This window comes from Sardina pilchardus, chromosome 14 (assembly GCF_963854185.1).
Source record: "Sardina pilchardus chromosome 14, fSarPil1.1, whole genome shotgun sequence".
Classification (NCBI taxonomy): Eukaryota; Metazoa; Chordata; class Actinopteri; order Clupeiformes; family Clupeidae; genus Sardina; species Sardina pilchardus.
The window spans coordinates 17,873,658-17,892,463 of NC_085007.1; the positions used below are offsets into that span (position 1 = coordinate 17,873,658).

Here is an 18,806-nt window from a genome sequence, read left to right on the forward strand (position 1 = left end):
CGCCAACCTGTTACACGATAATATGCCTATAAACTGGTGTACTCCCGCCTGTGCAATGGCTCGAAAAAATTGATAACGTGGGTAGTGGACAACGTGCCCGGGACAGTCGAAGTTAGATTCGTGCATCCACGAGGGTGTGGCCTCCATAGCCCGAGGGATAAGATTCCGGACCGAATGCGTGATGGCGCTGCGCTTTCGCCGCGAGCACAACGCTGACCTCTCATCGTTAACGCACCACCGCCCCACGACGTTGGACTGACTTATTTGACAGTAATGAGGAAGGCTCGTATTGAATCCAGCCAATCTTCACAATGTTTTATCGGGCAAATGAACATCCCACAAGAACTTCACCAGTGCATCACTGACAGCTACGAGCAACTGACAGCATCCATGGGATAATGATTATGACACACCAAATAGTCAGGATCTGAAATTAAACCCTTTCATTTGGTTATGGTGGTTGCCATATATGTGATAAAACACATTTACCCATGCCTATAATATTCTATTTCCTAATTATGTAAACAACTTCCCAGATCCCTAATATATGCCCTTGTTATGTTTTCTTTTATTTCAGTATGCAGGACAACTGATGTCAGTTGACAGGTTCACTTTCGATGTGGGAGGCGGAGTCGTGTCATATCTCATTAACCAGATTAGGGGCTGAGATTATATTCTGGGTCTCCCCTCACCATCACAGGCCATTTCAAGGAGCGCATCTGTCAGATCCGAATCCTGGAACCTTTCGCTCACATACTCATTTCTTCTTCAGACCCGTGGCTACTGATAACATTTTGGGAAACTATCTGTTGTCATGGTAAGACTCCATATATAGACCAACATATTTGAACTCACATTTAACTTTTTGTGGTTTTCACGTGTAGTTCATGATGACACACATTGTAATACCCTTTGTTTTGAAAGAAAGGGTTTAGATTTATTGTTTTCAGATCAACCTTTACTGGTGTTCAAAAACGGATTTAACTGAACTTGCTGATTCTAATACATGGCTGTTTTATAGCAGAAGATGGATGGAACCAAACTGATGAGGAAAGCAGACTCCTATGTGGCGGATCGATGGATCACCGATATGTTAACGTCTGTCTTTACCAAAACGGACATCCCAGTCAACACGGTTTTTGGGCCTTGTGATTTGAATCACTCATCGCTGTATGACAGCATTGCATTCATTGCTCTGAAATGTTCGGACAGAAGGACCACACCTTACATGTTGAAGGTATGTAGGCTAATTGTTTTAGACACATTTTACATAATGATCCTATCTTGTACAGAAGTATTTTTTATTAATGTGAGACAAATATTTGTGTTGCCTGCGGACCAGAGCCTACAGACAAACAAATGAAATACTATTGGCAAATATCAACAACTATAGTTAACTCTGTAAATGCAGCCTCTATTAAAGTAGATTCGATAATAAATCAGTTTCCTTCTCTAGTAAACACTATACTTGCAGTCAATTCAGAGGTTGACATGGTTATTTTCTGTGGGCAGGTGGACATGTCCAGTGCTTCTTCAGAGAGTCCCTACTGGCTGCAGCTGGTTCAGTCTGCCAGAGATGCTGAGGAGCAGAACCTGGAGGCGTATGTGAAGGATGGACAGCTGTTCTTTAGAGCTCTTCGGACAATCAAGCGGGATTCTGAACTCTTGGCATGGTACAAGAAGGACCTATCCCAACTACTGAGTCTCATCTCAACTGAGACTAAAGGTGAGATTGGGTATAAAAGTAGCGGTATTGTAGACACTCCAAGCACTGTGTTGATTTACCTTTTTTAAAAGAAAATATTTGAAATGTAATATAAATACAATTTTCAGTTAATCCGACAGTGTCCAATAGCACCATATCTAATGTATAAATTCAAATTACATTTATATTTTCTCACCAAATTCTCTTGTTTTTCTCATTCTTAGGTGTCCCATCGTACATGTGCCCGTTCTGCAAACAGGGCTTTCAGTTTGAGTTTCCATTTCTGGCACACCAGAGATTTCTTTGCAAGGCGAGGTTCTTAAGTCTCACCTCCGACAGAGTTTCGAAAGTGAGCTTGCACTCTAAAGGGGCCAAACCTGCAACAGACTTCCACAACCTAGCGCGTGACCTAGAGAATGGCAGAGCTCCCTCAGACAAGATGGAGAACGGAGGACACACCAAGAGAAAGCACTCAGAGATGGAGGGAGAAGGCAAAGATGAGCGTTTGTTGTCTACCGCCTCGCAGGGAGACCAAACAGTGAAGAGAACATGCGTTCAGAGAGCTACCGCTCAGCTGCGCATTCCAGTACCACATCGCCAGACTATCTTAGGCAAGACCAGCGCTGCCAGGAGTGCCTTTGAATCCCAGCCAAGCTCAAAGGGAAGTGCTCATGGAAAAAACGTCACGGGCTCTGAGGGTCTTACCCAGTTGAACTGCAAACCTAAGAAGGAGCTGATAGAGGCATCCACACCCTCTTCTCACGGTGGAGCCAGCTCCACAAACGCCTCCATCCGCGCTGGAGAGGAGAGGAAGAGTGCCTTTGTCCAGCCACCCCGGTCCTTCCCCCCAACCCACCCCCTGGTGATGCCTCTCCCAGTGGCTCTCCCCCAACTCCCCATCTCTGCGTCGAAGCTCCAGAGTACCGTACTGCTGCAGGCCTCAATGCACAGGCAAGGGTCTCTCCTCCTCAATGCCAGCAGGGCCTGGCCCAAGCCTCTGGCTCCGACCCCGACCCCGGTTCTACGAAAGTCCGCCGGCGCGCCCCACTCGCTCCTCTCCTACCCGCTGTCTCCGCTCTCCCCTCTCGGCCTCCCGGCGCAGAACTGGTGTGCCAAATGCAGCATCTCCTTTCACATGACCTCCGACCTGGTGCACCACATGCGGTCTCACCACAAGAGGGCGCCCTTCGAGGAGCAGGAGCCCAGGCAGAAGCGGGAGGACAGACTCAGGTGTCACATCTGCAAGGAGACTTTCAGGGAACGCCATCACCTCTCCCGTCACATGACCTCTCACACATAAATACACCTGTTTCCAGGGAAACGAGCCTCTCACACATTAACCTGTCTCCATGGAAATGAGCCTCTTGCTAAGGATCTTCAGCCCAGTGCATGACGCAATGATGCCCTGTCACAGCAGCACGTTTAGGTGACCTCTGGATGAAGCGAATATTCACTTCAGGGTGAAGAATTTCTCTGTCAATTTGCTTGCTTCCAAATAGCTACAGTGGACTTGCAATATTTCTTAATGCATGGATGGACTTTGTATTTTTTTTAATATATTATTTTACTTCTTCATTAAGTACATTCTTACGGAGATATTGTTTATAATTTGTGATTTGTATGTGTATGATGCAGTGACACGAATGGACATGGAGTGACACTCAATGGGCAAGTTTCAGACCATCTTAACCACTAGATGGCAGTAGAGTGCTATGAATGATCACAATTGATGCACAGATTGATGCATAGATTTTTTGAGTTTGTACTGCCACAGGGAGATACATATATTTAGTATATTTTCGTATTTGTATGTATTATCAAATTTCATTGTATTACCAAGACACTACAAGCAATGTCAAAGTGTTTTTATGCTTATCTTTTGTTGTGCAGCACTGTAATAAAGAAGTCTCGGATTTTATACAACACACTCAGCCTTCTCAGTTTTTAGTCTCTGTTTATTACAAAAATATGAACTGATGAGACAATTAATAAAGCAACTTCTTTGAGTACCCTAATATAAAGTCTCTTCTTTCATAATCTAAAATAATGTCATGATGAACAAACAAACACACGTGATACAAAACTTAAAATAAAAAAGACAATATCAGTGCAGACATGATAAAGCCAAAAGAGCAAAGCTTATCAAAGTGTAAGTAACGTTTTGAATAGACCCCACCGAGAGGGAAGAGGAGACATTTACTATTTACCGTGCAACTCTTTGGTTACACGCTTAGTCAAACAGTTTGATCAAATCTTCGCTCCAGCACTCACATATACTTTTATCAAATACTTATTTCACAAGGTAGTGTTATAGCTGTAACAGGACTGTAGTTACTCAGGTTAACATTCAATAATTGGCACTGTAGGAAATACTTCACACATCAGCACGATGAGATTCACCAAGTCCATGTTATCACACAGTAACACAATGAAAACGACACGACAAATAGTAATATTTGACTTCATCAGTGTAGAGCATTGCCTACCAGCGACATGCTCTTTATCACAACACGTAGAGTTATGTCTGTACAAATGACTTGACTCATCAAGTCAGGTCAAAATTAGCTTAATGGAGTGAATACATTCTTTTCTGACACCTTCTCAGGGTAAAGTTTGAGAAACCAGTCTCAAAGTCTTCATTGTTTAGCAAGGAAAAGCATGTGTCCGTATTGGTGGAGTGTTTGTGAACAAAGAGTCCTTGGTCCAAGTTGATGCTCGTCACTGAATCCAGAGAGTATGAGACAGCTGTTCACCATGGTCTGATCACACTTTAGGCCCTGTATAGCGATGACCTGTATATTTTTAACAAACAAAAAAAGATTACATTACTAAATATAGTGGTAATGTTCACCAGTATGATTACTTGTGCAATGTGTGGTTAAATAAAGTGTCTTTAATAAAGTGCTTAATAAGCAAATGGAAATCATATGAAGATTGTCTCGAAAGGACATTAGTGCAGTACGTACCTCAGGGACCTGCGAGTGTCTCTCTCCATGTTGTTTTCCGGGCCCTCACTTTCATAGGAGGCCAACTGGAGCTCTAGGGTAGATATGCAGCCATAAGTGACGACAGTCAACGACCTCATTCCCCCCTCATTCACATTGCTTTTAAGTAAGGGGCCATAAAATGTGACCTATAAATCTATGCAGTCTTTTTGGACTGGTCCATATGCGAGTCTTGTCAACAACAGTCATAAATTTAACAGCCACATGCAGAGAGAGCTCAAAAATAGTAATTTGGTGAACTGGAATATTCATAACAACTGACATTATATATAAGTAATTAGAACATCAGTACTTTTTGACGGGTCTAAAACCTCTTTAGCCTTTACAAAGTACTACGAATTAAACTGACAGGCTAGCCTGGGTGTTCCCATCCTGCCTTGCGCGGTGATGAGAAGTGGTAGGCGCTAGCCAGGCTACTGACAGGCTGTAATTCATAGTCATTTTGTCTTTATCAATTCCGCATAAATTAAAAAAAAAAAACCAAGATATTCTGCAACAAAACTATTTGGATTAGAAACAGACTCTGCTTATATGCATTTTGGATCAACGAACGACAAGTTCAACGTAAACAGCGCAAACATGAGTCAACGCGAAATATTGATGTCCATGGACCAGTGGACTGCAGGTAACCCTAGGTGGCAGCATTTCCCTTTGTATGCAGTGGACCAGTCTTCACCTTAGTGTTTACAGTGCCCATTCCATCATCTTACAATGTGAAAGGTTAAAAAAAAAAAAAAAAAAAAAACTTGCTCTTTACATTTACTCTCAAGGCAACTTCATACAGCCATATAGGTCTCTGAACTTTGAAACAGCTCATAGAAGCTCACCATCGTCGCTGAAGACGGGTGTATTGAAGAGGTACTGCAGGGTCTTCCTGTCTCTCTCAAACGGACACGCGGCCAACCGCCATGACAGGAACTCGCTCACTTGCTTTGCCAGCTCCCAGAATTTCTGTTGAAAAATCCAAATGGATTCAGAAATGACATAACTACTGGCTACATTTATACTTTTTGAAAATGGACAATGACAGTGCTACTCCACAATTGTAAATGCAGTAAAGTAGGCCTAAAATGATAAATGTAGGCAACAAATCAATTAATTTTCTGTCATAAATCTTACTAACCTCAAAATTAATGTGACCATTGGGTAGCCTGCTGGCACATCCCTCATTGAGGAAATAGATGTCCTTGATAAACAGGCTGAAGAATGGAATAACAATCTGAAAAGGACAACAGGATACCACTCTGATTAGAGAGACTGCTAGCATTAAACATGTGGACAGACACATTGATTAGATCAGCAACAACGCAACCACGCAATGAAGTTAACTATTGCAAAGGTCTTCCAGAAGTCAACAAAACACGCAAGTCCCAAATGTTGAAGATATTGAGATAATATGGAACCCATCCGTAACGTTTAGTTTCCATTCAACTAAACTCAATGTCTAAAGCACCTTCAGACATATTCTTACTAAACAATAGACTATACTATATGAATGTAATTAAATGTAATTAAAACCGAATACACAAATTGAGTATTGAGTCTGTACTCTGTGGCGCATGTTTGCCTCTCACTTGCCTTTTCTCTGCTGGTCTGAGCAGAGAGGCACCTCTGGGTGGCTCCGCGGAGTGCTGTGCGGTAGTTGTAGAAGTTACTGGAAGGGTCCATCTGATGCTGCACACACGCACACACACACAACAGAAATGTCAGAGCTTTAATAAAACAAAATGGCCTCACGAAGCTTTATACCAGAACACCATGAACTCTCTTGAAGCGTCTTACCTCTAGGATGTCGAATTTAGCTGTATTGACTTTACTCCAAGTCTTCTTCAGTCGGGACACTGGGCTCATGTTCATCCCAGCTGTGGACAGAGGACAAATGTCAGCAATGATCCAACCAACTGAACAGAGACCAAAAGACACCGAGCAGGTGGAGTAACCGGAATTGTCCGGAATTGTCACCACAAGGGGGTGTAGGCGTACTATTACTAACTATCAATGTTAATGCACGGTGAAATTGGGGACATGCATAAGGCTGTTCAGACATAATTAAACGCTTACTGATAATGGCCATGAGAGAGTTGAAGTTGCCAATGTTGAAACATTCTCGAGCCACGTCTATGAAGAACTCCAGTATGCGCGCTCGCTGCTTCTTTTTCACAGGCTATATAAAAAAACACAAGGTTAAGTATTTGGGATAAAGCAAACAGGCATAGAAAAAAAAATCAAGGGAGGGGGGGGAATCAGTTTATGATTGTCAAATAGAGCAGAAATAAAAGAGCACTCACAGTGCAGATTTCCGTAGCCACCAGGTAGCTGAGTCTGTTGAACCACTCGATGTATGCCTCCAGGTTACTCGCACGGCGCTTGTTCAAGTAACTCTGCAATATAAATAAAAAAGACCCATTCGGACTCGGTGTGCTTGCCAAATGTGGTTTTAATTGAGAGAGGGATGGAAGTGACATAGATATTCATCTCTCATCCACTCTCCCCCTCAGACATTTATCTTCGTCTCAAAGCACTTGCTTGTCCCCAGTCTCTGGCCAAATAGGCTGATGCAATTTAAGGAAGAGATCTCATTCTGGCTTACTCAACCAGATCACTCAAAACCCATTTAGAGTCTCTTGCATAACCAACAAGTAGTAAATTTGTGGAGGACACAAACCTTTTGGTTGTCCTTAGGGCCTTTCAGGGCAAACGCGTAGACAAATTCTTCAGGGCCAATATAGCTCAGTCTCTCCTGTAAAGACAGAATTTTTTTTTGTTAAGCATGCAACAAAAATTCAGGTCAGAAAGTTCTGCAGAAAGTTTCCCCCCCTCAACAACTCTACGTTGTAACTAAATGTGCATGTTATTCCAACATGTGATCCATGTGGTTATTTTGGCTCATATTTCTCCCAGCTTTTTTATGCAACCACTGTGAGAAAGTAGGACAGTGGGTTTCCACAAAATGTCCTTTATAATTCCGTGGTCAGCCCCCCCAAAAAAGTCTGTGGTCAGAGTCTGAAATTTCAACCCAAGGAAAGAACATTATTTTATTTTGGTGCCTCGCTCAGATCCACAACAACTATCGAACGATATCTCACAAAGCACATCCATGGAGTCGACTGAAATAACCAAAAATGGAAGGACTGATCCAGCCATGTTGTTGTTGCAGACATGCAAATAAACAAAGCAGGAGACATTTCAATGGTTCAACAGATGTTAGCCATTTCAGAGCCGGAATAATATTTGAGAGTATCTACTGTCTGATATTGGCCTCAGACCCAGAGCTCAATGGTTTTTATGAACTTTTGAGCAAATTCCTAATTCAGTGGAGAAGAAAAACCCTCATCCTGCCATAGAACACTAAGGTGGATCATTTCAATAAACTTAGGTTTTCCCTTGAGGTGCTGGCAGTCAAAAGACAAAGGCAAAATACTTTGAGGGGGGAAAGATATCTGCACAGCACGGATGTGGGTCGTATGACAGAATGTTTGGCAGTAATTGTGAGGAGCTGAGGAACTGCAGATGTCTCGTCTTTTCACTTTAATAATGAAACTAAAAACACTCTTTGGAACGCTTTCTACAAAAACAGTTTATCTTCCTCCTTCCACCACTAATCCCACTTAAAGATATGTTCTGTCATTCTGACAATAAGCCATCACACGGGTAATGATCTGTGACTCTGAAGGGAATCCACACGCAATAAGAGGAATGGAAACCGCATTGTGCTTTCCAATTGGACATGCCGTTTCATGAGCTGAATTCCAGGTAGGCATTGACATTCAAAAGGGACAAGTCCCTTAGTCCTTCTCACCATCTCGATATGTGTGAGTTGCTGGGCCAATATGAAGGGGTCACTGCACACGGTCAGCACGTCCTCTCGGCGCGCCGCCTGTTGCTTGGCCTTCTGGGCGGTCAGCTTTTCCGTCGCCGGGGCGCTGGTGGTAACCAAGGACTCTTCGTACTGGCCCAGGGTGGTGAGCTTGCGCAGCAGTCGCTGAGTCATCCTCTGCATGGCTCTGCGTGAAAGCTGCCCACACACACAAAGACAAAGAGCACTTCAGCACCAGCCAATAAGAATCTTACATAAGCACGATGAGATCAGCTCCAGCCATTTCCATCAATATAGGAATGATTCCATAGCCCCAACTCTACAGCCCAACTCCTGTACTTGACCAGAAATGAGATCACCTCCTTCAGTAAAAGGAGAAATCCAGTGATTTTTCACATAGTGCTAGATTCTGAGGGGCATGAACATGAGGGGGCTCATGAACATTCCCCCAGAGTGCAGCACCATAGCGGTCTGGAAGCTCCAACTGTTGGCTGCAGCAACTCGAGCTGTTTACAACCAACTGTTTTCAGGGGGGTTTTCATACCGATAGTACTCGGTGACCTCAAGACATGTAGATCTATGTTAAAAATCAACGGATTTATCCTTTACCCAATTCAAACTGGATGATGCTATCTACTACAACTAAATGTTCTCTGTGATGGAACTGACATCATCCCTTCCATCTGCCAATCACAGAGTAAAAGGCCATGTGAGGTCACTGCACTCGAGTGGTGCAGGTGCTCACCTCATCTCCCAGGGCCAGCCGGTGAGTGAGATCCTTGATGCTGCGCATCATTCGCTCGTCCCGGAAGTCGTAGGGGAAGGTCTCCGTCCACTCGGTGAGGAGCTGAACGATCTTGGGCGCAATCTCCCGGATTCTCCTCTGAAGTTAGGAGGGCCAAAGGAGAGAAGTTGCAAGATAGTGAGATGGCATGTATATTATAGACATTCAAGGTTCTTGTACAGCCTTTTATTTCTACACTTTGACAGCACAGACATGCTATCCTATAGCTATGCAGCCATTGTGTCTTCACTTAATTTCACACTTTCTGTCTCTTTGTATGTCCATCACATCCTTCCGTGAGTATGAGTCTGTCTGTCTGACTGTGTGTCCATTGTGTGAGTATCTGTGTGTGTGTGTGTGTGTGTGTGTGTGTGTGTGTGTGTGTGTGTGTGTGTGTGTGTGTGTGTGTGTGTGTTTTAAATACCCTGTCAATCTGTGGGTCAGTCGTCCTGTGCTGCTCCAGGCACATGTAGCACACTCTGGACATGACCTCATAGGGATGGAGGAAGAGCCGCGAGCTGAGCAGAAAAGTAAAGATGTAGGACCTCTGACGAAAGGGAAACAGAATAACAGCAGCAGAAAGACGTCAGATGACAGGTCAAACTGGTCGAGATGGACTATTAATAGACTTGTCTGCAAACAGGAAAACCGAATGGGCAGTCTCCGCACACTCACATCAGGGAAGTAGTCCACTGTTGGTACGAGATGCTGGATCAAAGCCTCAAGTGACCCCGACACAAGGCTGTTGTCATGGTAGCACAACCCTCCGTAGACGGTCTCTACGGGAGTGTAATGAGTGCTGGTGTTGGTGTAAGGGTTGGGGCTGAACTTGCCAGCGTATGGGGTAGTCTGGGGCATGTTGTCCTCCTGGAAAGAAAACATGACGTTACACCTGTGACTGTGAGCCTAGTTCTGAAAAAAATCCCCAACTTCCTTGTAAATTTAACTGAATTCCCCCTACTCGTCATGTTATCAAACAGGTGGAATTCAGTCTTAATACAGGTTTTCCAAGATTCATTTGCAGATGTTTTTAACCCGAAAGGGTTGTTTGTGTGGTACAGGACAGAGCTCATTAACTCTTTAGAGGGGGATTAGGAAAGTCCCTGGATCTAAGGACTTACAGGAGATCTGTCTTCAGACCACACTGAATAAAAAAATGTTTCCCATACCTGCTTATGGCATAATGGACATAATATATTGTACTATTAGTGAAGCTGCTAGGTAAACAGCCATGTTTAGGTGGTTACTGGTGGGACGTTCATTTCCTGTAAAAAGCCACATTGCCCAGCAATAACACGGTCTTCTAAATGTGATAACCAGATTAAAAGGATTTTATTATTGTTGCTGAGCAAGCTTATGGTCCAAGTGTTGCACGCCAGCATGAAACACGCTATCCGGATGATCTAATGTAACATTTGACAGTTCAATAACAACGCACTCCGCATTCTTCATTTGCCACGCCTGAGCTAAACAAAACAGGTGGACAGACGTAATACAAACGCACGAAGATGGTGTGGAAAGTCACTTCCATCAATTAACCTGGTTGAGTTAAGTCCCTTTAACAACTTCCAGGAAACCGATAAGAAAAACAGACCTTTCGCATTTCCTAAGGCAGTTCCACATGCAGGGCGTCAAAGCAGGAGTGGAAACGCGCTTTCGTAACACTATCAAAACATTCATCCAAAACGCTCCAACCCTCCACCAACAACCATCGCGTCAAGCAGGCAACGTCAAACGGTGAAAACGTTTTGCATACAGGTAGACAATGATGGCTTAATAGGACCGAGGTAATATTTTCGTAAAATACGTCTACTTGGTCCAAATAGATAGGCCAGGACCAAAGAGCATTAAACCAACTGTGGTGCATTTTGATTTTCGAATTCTTCAGCACGTAGCCGATGAAAGAGGTAGCCTAAATAAGACTCACCAGAAGAAAGAAGTATCCAAAGAAATATCCAAGGCAGGCTTTTTTACAGAATATCCACTACAGAGATGACTTTACGCACCAACGTTAACGTTGACGATGACAATAACTTAGCAAGTGAAGTTACACAGCGTACGTGACTTATCGTTTCTTTCTTGCAGCCAGGCTATAAATTAAGACGCGCAGAACGACTTTCGGTTGCGCACATCAGTGTGTTGCACTACATACGTTGAATCAGTTCAACGATGACAGCAATAATAGCTGAAAATTATCACAACTTCCTAAAGTCCATATCCATTGTGCTCGACCACGCTACAATTTCCAGTTTGAAGAGAAGATCAAGTCACAAGCCCTATTCAAACACTCGTAAGGGACAACCGGGAAAGACAACCCCCTCCCTGACAAAGAACGAACCAATCACTGACAAGAACCTCAAAATTGAAATATCCCAGCGATCTCATTGGTGGGTTTTCTATCCATCAACTCGCACAGATTCCATATTCCATTAATTTACTGTAGTTCAGGTTCCGAATTATGATGAACAACTTTGACGTTTATATTTGTATGTTGTATAGCCTGGATCACACTTGTAGCCTACCTGACTGCAAATAAGCTAAATATGTTTAGTTGACTTTTTTTTTTTTTATCCAACACGTACTGTAATGTAGGTGCTGCCTAGACTAGAGCACAGCTACTTTCTTGTGTGTGTGTGTGTGTGTGTGTGTGTGTGTGTGTGTGTGTGTGTGTGTGTGTGTGTGTGTGTATGTGTGTGTGTGTGTGTGTGTGTGTGTGTGTGTGTGTGTGTGTGTGAGAGAGTGTGTGTGAGTGTGAGTGAGAGTGTGTGTGTGTGTGTGTGTGAGAGAGAGAGAAACAAAATTCATATCATGGCAATCATGGAAGAGTTATTCAATTTTGTTGGTTTGTTTTTTTTATCTGAAAGAATAACATCAACATTCTAAATATCCATTTAATATGCACTCTGAAGTTTCATTACAGAATGTATCACATACTGCACAGAGAAGTGAAAATGTGGACTATGAAGTCACAAGCAGAGGTGTGTCCACTTCAGATGATAAAGCATTTGCGCAATTCCATCTCAGCACGCAGCCAAACAACTCTGTGTTCCTCGGTGCAGCATTCCCTGAGGTAAACAAGAGGCTGCACTTATGACCTTAACAAGAATAAATACAGTGTGCTCTAACACACACTGTGGGTGTGGCTGTGAGCCTTCAGCACTGGAGTGGGAGTTTTGTTATATAAACACCATATTACATCAACACTGTGATTTGGCAGAGCCAGATGATGGTTTTGTGGGTGGCGTTTTTGTTCGGGAGGCTGTCGACTCTTCAGTGCCTTCAAGAATAATTCACCCGATGCGAGCCCGCGCTGCCGTGTGAGCGCTCTCACCCACTCCTACTTCAGGACACCTGAAAAAAGCGCGCGGTCAGTGGAGAGAGGCTTCCGGAAAGGCTTATGCTCGTTATGAGCACTCGTTGGGTGAACCTGGGATCATATTCCTCCTACAGTTCTCCCGCCAACAGGGCCCTCTCCTCTGTGAAGAGGCTCGAGGAGAAAGTGCTCGGGCCTTAGATGTAAACACACGAGTTTAGCTCACACACGCCCACACACCCTCTACAAATTCCCCTGGTGATGATGTCTATGAGCTGTCCGATCAATGTCGAATTTATTACATAACTCCATATGCGCTAGAAGTTTAGGGAGTTGAGGTATGTACAGTATATGTAGTCCCTCTCTTATACAGTCATATAATATGTCTTCTAAAGCTATAGTTCACACAAACACCTGCCTTGCTTGCCTTGTGTTATCTCATGTGTAGATATATCATGTGTGAAGTGGACTATGAGATAAGAAGACTCTTGTTTGTGTCAGACCCTCTCGTTTCGTGACCCACTTTCGCAGCAGTAGCTCGGCAGTGCCCACCGACTGACTTCCACTTCCAGCAAACCCCAAACATCAACAACAGGGGAAATTCCAGCTGAAACCAAACAAGCCTGCAAACCATCAGGGTCCTCGGAGTGCTATACCATCTGTGCAACAAAAGAAGCGCAAAGGGGAGGGGTGCGGAGAGGGAAAAGGGTGGGGGGGGGGGGGGGGGGGGAGGGGCTCTGGCGGGGGCCGCGAGCTGGGGACTCGGTGACTCAGAGCTTTCCAGTAAGTGTGGGGGGTGACTCACACCCCTCCCCAAAATGCTCTTTGACCCCCATACCGAGCGCTGGGTAGTCTTCAGTGTTACGGAGATGCGAAGATGATGGGCACAGCCAAAATATTCTGACCTCAGCTCCCTCGGGGTGACGCTGTTAATCATTAAAGTGAACGCGCAACTGAGAGGCTGGTTTTTGGGAAGCGCTTCTCTTTTCCACCGAATGGATTTCTAACAAAAGTCCCTTTTAGTCCCTGTTTTTAGCGAGGGGGGTTCTGGAAAGTGCAAAAGAGGAACGTGCAGCACTGCATTTAGAGAAGGACTTTAATGTCAAAGGATCATAGAGCATTGGATTGGATTATGAGAACATGCTCTCTGTCACTTCTTTAAATACAAAGTGACTTGTCTTGAGATAGTGAGTCACCATGGAGATCCTGTTGTGAGTTGTTAGTTTACAAAATGGTTTCTGCGTGGAAAAAAACTCAAATCATCCGCTAAAAATAATCCCCTGTCATAAGGAGTGTACTGTAATGGGGTTTTTTATCTACACAAAAATAGTTCCTGACTCTCTTTTTTTACAGATTACATGAGTGGACACTGTGTTTTCCTGATACATGTTGTTCAGATTTGTTCAGTGGCTCTTTTGAGGAATTCTGTGCAAGTGGAGTACAAACAGGATGGGCTAGCAGCACAGCGTTCTCCGTATACACCAGGAAAATATCCTGAGCCCAGACACACACCTACTGTATGCCCTTCTCCCTCAGACAATAGACACACACACACACACACACACACACACACACACACACACACACACCCACGCATACAGAAGCACATACACTCATACACAGGCACACTACACACACACACACACACACACACACACACACACACACGCATAGAGGAGAACATACACTCATATACACACAGGCACAGAGGTACACATACACACTCTCTCTCTCTCTCTCCCTCACACACACACAGGCACACATACATTCTCTCTCTCTCTCTCTCTCTCTCTCTCTCACAAACACACACACAGGCACACATACACTCATATATGCACGCGCGCGCACACACACACACACACACACTGTGATTCATGATTACACTATCACTTCTGATCTGTTTATTTAGTCTTTCAGTCGGCATGTGTTTGGGTATTGGTAAGTTTCTCTATTCGCATGGCTGTAGTTACCCTTTCTCTCTCTCTCTCCCTTCCTCCCTCCCTCTCACTCTCTCTTCTCTCTCTCTCTCTCTCTGCGTCTGTCTGTCAATGTGTGTGTGTGTGTGTGTGTATGTGTGTATGCATGTATGCAATATGTATGTGTGTGTGTGTGGCTAAATCTGTGCTATGAGGAAAAAGATTCGGAAACACTGAAGGCCTCACATATACATACACACACACATACGAGAGAGAGAGAGAGAGAAATCCAGACACAGTCCGATCCAAAAGCACACCCCTGCAGACACACACACACACACACACACACACACACACACACACACATGTGGTGTGGTGGGAACAGTACGTACAGCTGGAAGGGGAAAAACAACAAGGGAAAAGCAGGAGCAAAAGCCGGAGGGGAGGGGAGGGGAGTGGAGCTCTTTCAGGAAGAGAGGAAAACTGCAGGAGAACACCCAAAGACCAGACAGAAGCTTTCATTCCCATAACCCCCCACTCTCTCTCTCTCTCTCTCTCTCTCTCTCTCTCTCCCACTCCCTTTCTCTTACTCACTCTCTCTCCCTCTCCCCCACTTTCTCTCTCCCCCTCTTTCGCTAGTTGGACGAAAACAGGCGAAAGCACAACAATGGCTACATCACAGCATGTCACACAACACACAAGTGCGTCACAAGTCGCAGTAAACAGCACACCGGACATACTGCCTACGCCAGCAGCCTGTTGTCCAGATCTGTGCTTTTGTTTTCCAACTGAATGTTGTTGTTGTTTGTTTTGGCGATAATTGCCAAAGTTGAACAGACTGCGCTATCATGCTTATCTTTGCTTGCTAATTTGTGAAATTCTAGCAAAACAGTAGACAACAGTATAGTCTCCTGTAATAGTTCACAATTGCACTGACTTGTAAATTTGTGTTCCAGCACATTTACATAAGATCCCCTGAAACAGTCTGTCTGTTTCCAAGCCCCTGGGGAATGAATGGTGGATTACATCTCACTCACTGAATCTGACTCACCTAACCACAGTGTCTGGCCAAGGATCTGGTCCTCAGATGTCTACCCCATCAAACCTGACCTAGACCCTGCCAAGACAGACAGCCACAGATGAGTCAACACCTGCCCGCCTTCAGGTTCAGCCGGGAAAAAAAACCTAGCTGGCTAATTCTAGCTAAATCCGTAGCTATTTCTGTCCAAATTTCCTTACTGCTCCACACGCAAAGACACTTAACCCCGCTGTCGGAGGAGTAGGAATTTGATGAAGTTAAGGTAATGGTAATGGCTTTGTTTGTTGAGCCTCATTGTCATTGTTTGGAGGCAATGGCTGACAAAAGTCAGCTTAGCCAAGCCAGAGGAAAGAAGGAGGGTGGGCAGGGGGGGTGGGGGGGGGCTCTGCAAAACAGTGGCTCCCTCCGTGTGCTTTTTTCAACAGCTTTACAGGGTGAGGCCAGTCAAATAAGAGGTGGAAATGGGGCCAGGCTGGTAAACACAGCTGCGGCAGGACGGCTCCCATTGTCCTGCGAGCCTCCATTGCGCATCTGAATTCCTTAAAGAGGAGGGCGGAAAAGGCAAAGGGGCCGTGCTGCGTTCTGTCCTCGGGTACATGCAGCGGTAAGAGACTTGTGCTCAGTCCCCAGAAATGCTCAGCCTTTGTGTTCTTGAGAGTGTCTATTGTCTGCACCCGCATTCCACAATTCTGACACAGCAAATGCCTTAAGTCTTTGTTTCAAGCCAAGGACTCGGCTATTTCTGTAATTCATAATAGTTACATCAAACAAAGTTTAGGTTCTCACACATTCCATAACAATAGAGACTGTATTTTGCTGTAAAGGACTTCAGTTAAACGTTTAGGGATCCAACTGTGACTTTGTAACGTGGAATGTGAAATGTCATGACGCAACGTTAATGTTGTATCCTCCATACCTCTATTTGGAGAACATGATTGCAACAGCAGTGTACAGGTGTTCACCCAGGCACTTATTTTTGATGAGCCTTCAAACCCTCCCTTCCTTTCCTTCCTTCCTCCAGCCACGGTCAGCCTTTCCTGCATGTCACTCCCGCAGTCTGTTTGCTGATCTGCGGAAGACCTGGCTCGTTAATCTACAGACGGGTGTGACCCACTGCAATAGTGTGACACATATGTAGACACCCATCTGTAAGATCCCTGTAGGAAGGTGAGGTGCTCCCACTCAGACACAATTATGTATGAATTGACGCACACATAGACACACATACAGACACACACGCACACACACACACACACACACACACACACACACACACACACACACACACACACACACACACACACACACACTCACGCACACACACGCACACACACACACACACCTGGATAAATATGCACACATACACCCCCCTGAACACAAACATATTGTTCAGCTTGATTTTACAGATAAGTGTCAATGGACAGCAACAATGCTTTTGTCAGCACTATCGCACATTGTAAACACTGCCATAGAGCCGAAAGATTATAGGTCTGCCTGAGTACGCCATGCTTACAGTAGTAGCACAGTTATCACCACGAAGTGTATTGTGTGCTGTGAGCGATCAGATTACAGTATTATCTAGATGTAGGCATTTGGAACAAACCATTTTTCTGAGACAATTTCTTTCTCAATTCTTTCAATATGTCTTTGTCTTTAGGTGATATACTGTAGGTGGAAGCTGGTGTTCATTTGATATTATATCTTCAGTTGGGACAGAATTTTAAACTGCAACAGTCTAGCACGGTCCCACACTGAATGTTATTGCAGCAGTCTAGCACGCTGCAGTAACACACTGATATCTCTTTTGTATGGTCCCACCACACACCATACCCATTTATCCTCATCAGTGTTGTGATGTCTTAGTCTTATGTGTACTATCAATAAGAGTTATGTCATGTGGAGCAGAGCAGACAGAAGTTATTCAAGGTATGCAGTGAGTGTCATCCCACAGTGCGGTCTGCTCTTTCACTTAGGCGTCTGTGATTCTCTACAAGTAGTGGCCCTTTGAGGGACCGAACATGTTGGTCTGACTGCTCCTGTCTGCTACGAGCTACTGCTCTCCGCAAGCACTGAGACACTGGATGTTGAAATCATAAGCACACAATTCACAAACACTCCCATGTGCACTACAGCTGTGCTATGAAGCAACTCCGAGGCTCCTGCCTAGAATGTAATCAAATCATTTTAACTGAATTATCTTATCAACAAGAGGAACATGCTCCATAGCTAGACTGAGCCCTTGGGAGGAATAGGCTGTGCGGGACATAATGGAGCTTGTGAGGTACCTACAACGGCACCCTCTGATTCCACAGGAGAAGGTCCGGCGTGGAGTCATTATACAGCTTTAATCATACAGGCTATACTTCCTCTCCCTTCCAACGGCCTTCGGAGCCTAAACAGTTCGATGACCACTGGGATTAAGCGGGTTAATCCGCCTCCCCCTATCCCCCGGGCCCCCGCCCCTCTGTCTCCGTGAGGAGTGTGTCTTGTCGTGGACGTACATGGAAACAGACAGAATGGGGCCTCCAGGGGCTTCCATTAATCCTCCGCAATCTGGATCCCCTAAGTGCTGCTGCTGCTGCTTGCTGCTGCTGCTGCTGGTCTGGGATCAGCTTTCTCTCCGGTGTGCATAATAACCATGGCTAACCAAACGCACAAGAGCTGGTCGTGGCGTCGCTCGCTCACAACCCCCCCCCTCCCCACACACACACACACACACACCCCACTCTTCCCCCATAGAACAAAATACAGACAATGAATGATGTCACTGTCTGTGAAAGGCGATCTACGTCCCTGTAAATGTGCCTGAGTGTTTCCGGTCAGAACGGAGCAATGACATCAGCCAATCAATTTCATTTATTGGGTCGAGCTGGGTTGATGACATCAAGGGATTGGTATGCGCCAAATTTGCATTTTGTGGACAGGAAAATGTGTTTGATTTCAAATGGTGCCTTTTGAAATCTTTCAAATTGTATAAATTCAGCTGTTCATCTTGTCCCAAGCACATATGACAGTATGAAAGTGAACCTGCATGTGTCAGAAACAACTTCTCTCAGGTCTTCAAACATACCTCTTTAGTCACACACACACACACACACACACACACACACACACACACACACAGTACAGGGAATGAAGACTAAAGTACATTTGGGTTTTCAGGGGGGCACCAGCTGGCAAGGGAGATCAGATGTCAAAGGAATTCCTCCCGGCCCTGAAGCTCCTGA

General features: G+C 44.7%; 2 protein-coding genes across 2 annotated transcripts; one reads left to right on the forward strand and one right to left on the reverse strand.

The window, feature by feature from the left end:
* The first annotated feature begins 728 nt into the window (after window positions 1-728).
* prdm8a (PR/SET domain 8a) lies at window positions 729-3,005 on the forward strand. Its single transcript, XM_062554877.1, has 4 exons — window positions 729-817; window positions 1,025-1,237; window positions 1,513-1,726; window positions 1,930-3,005. The coding sequence occupies exons 1-4, from the start codon at window positions 815-817 to the stop codon at window positions 3,003-3,005; spliced, it is 1,506 nt and encodes a 501-aa protein (XP_062410861.1). The 5' UTR covers window positions 729-814.
* A 634-nt stretch (window positions 3,006-3,639) lies between these two features.
* On the reverse strand, window positions 3,640-11,575 carry rasgef1bb (RasGEF domain family, member 1Bb). Its single transcript, XM_062554643.1, has 14 exons — window positions 11,239-11,575; window positions 9,987-10,178; window positions 9,736-9,858; window positions 9,273-9,410; window positions 8,510-8,725; window positions 7,376-7,450; window positions 6,999-7,091; window positions 6,772-6,874; window positions 6,493-6,572; window positions 6,289-6,384; window positions 5,834-5,929; window positions 5,538-5,661; window positions 4,672-4,744; window positions 3,640-4,497 (listed from the first exon to the last, which is right to left on the reverse strand). Exons 2-14 carry the CDS (start codon window positions 10,167-10,169, stop codon window positions 4,476-4,478), a joined length of 1,422 nt encoding a protein of 473 aa, XP_062410627.1. The 5' UTR covers window positions 10,170-10,178; window positions 11,239-11,575; the 3' UTR covers window positions 3,640-4,475.
* Between the last annotated feature and the right edge of the window lie 7,231 nt (window positions 11,576-18,806).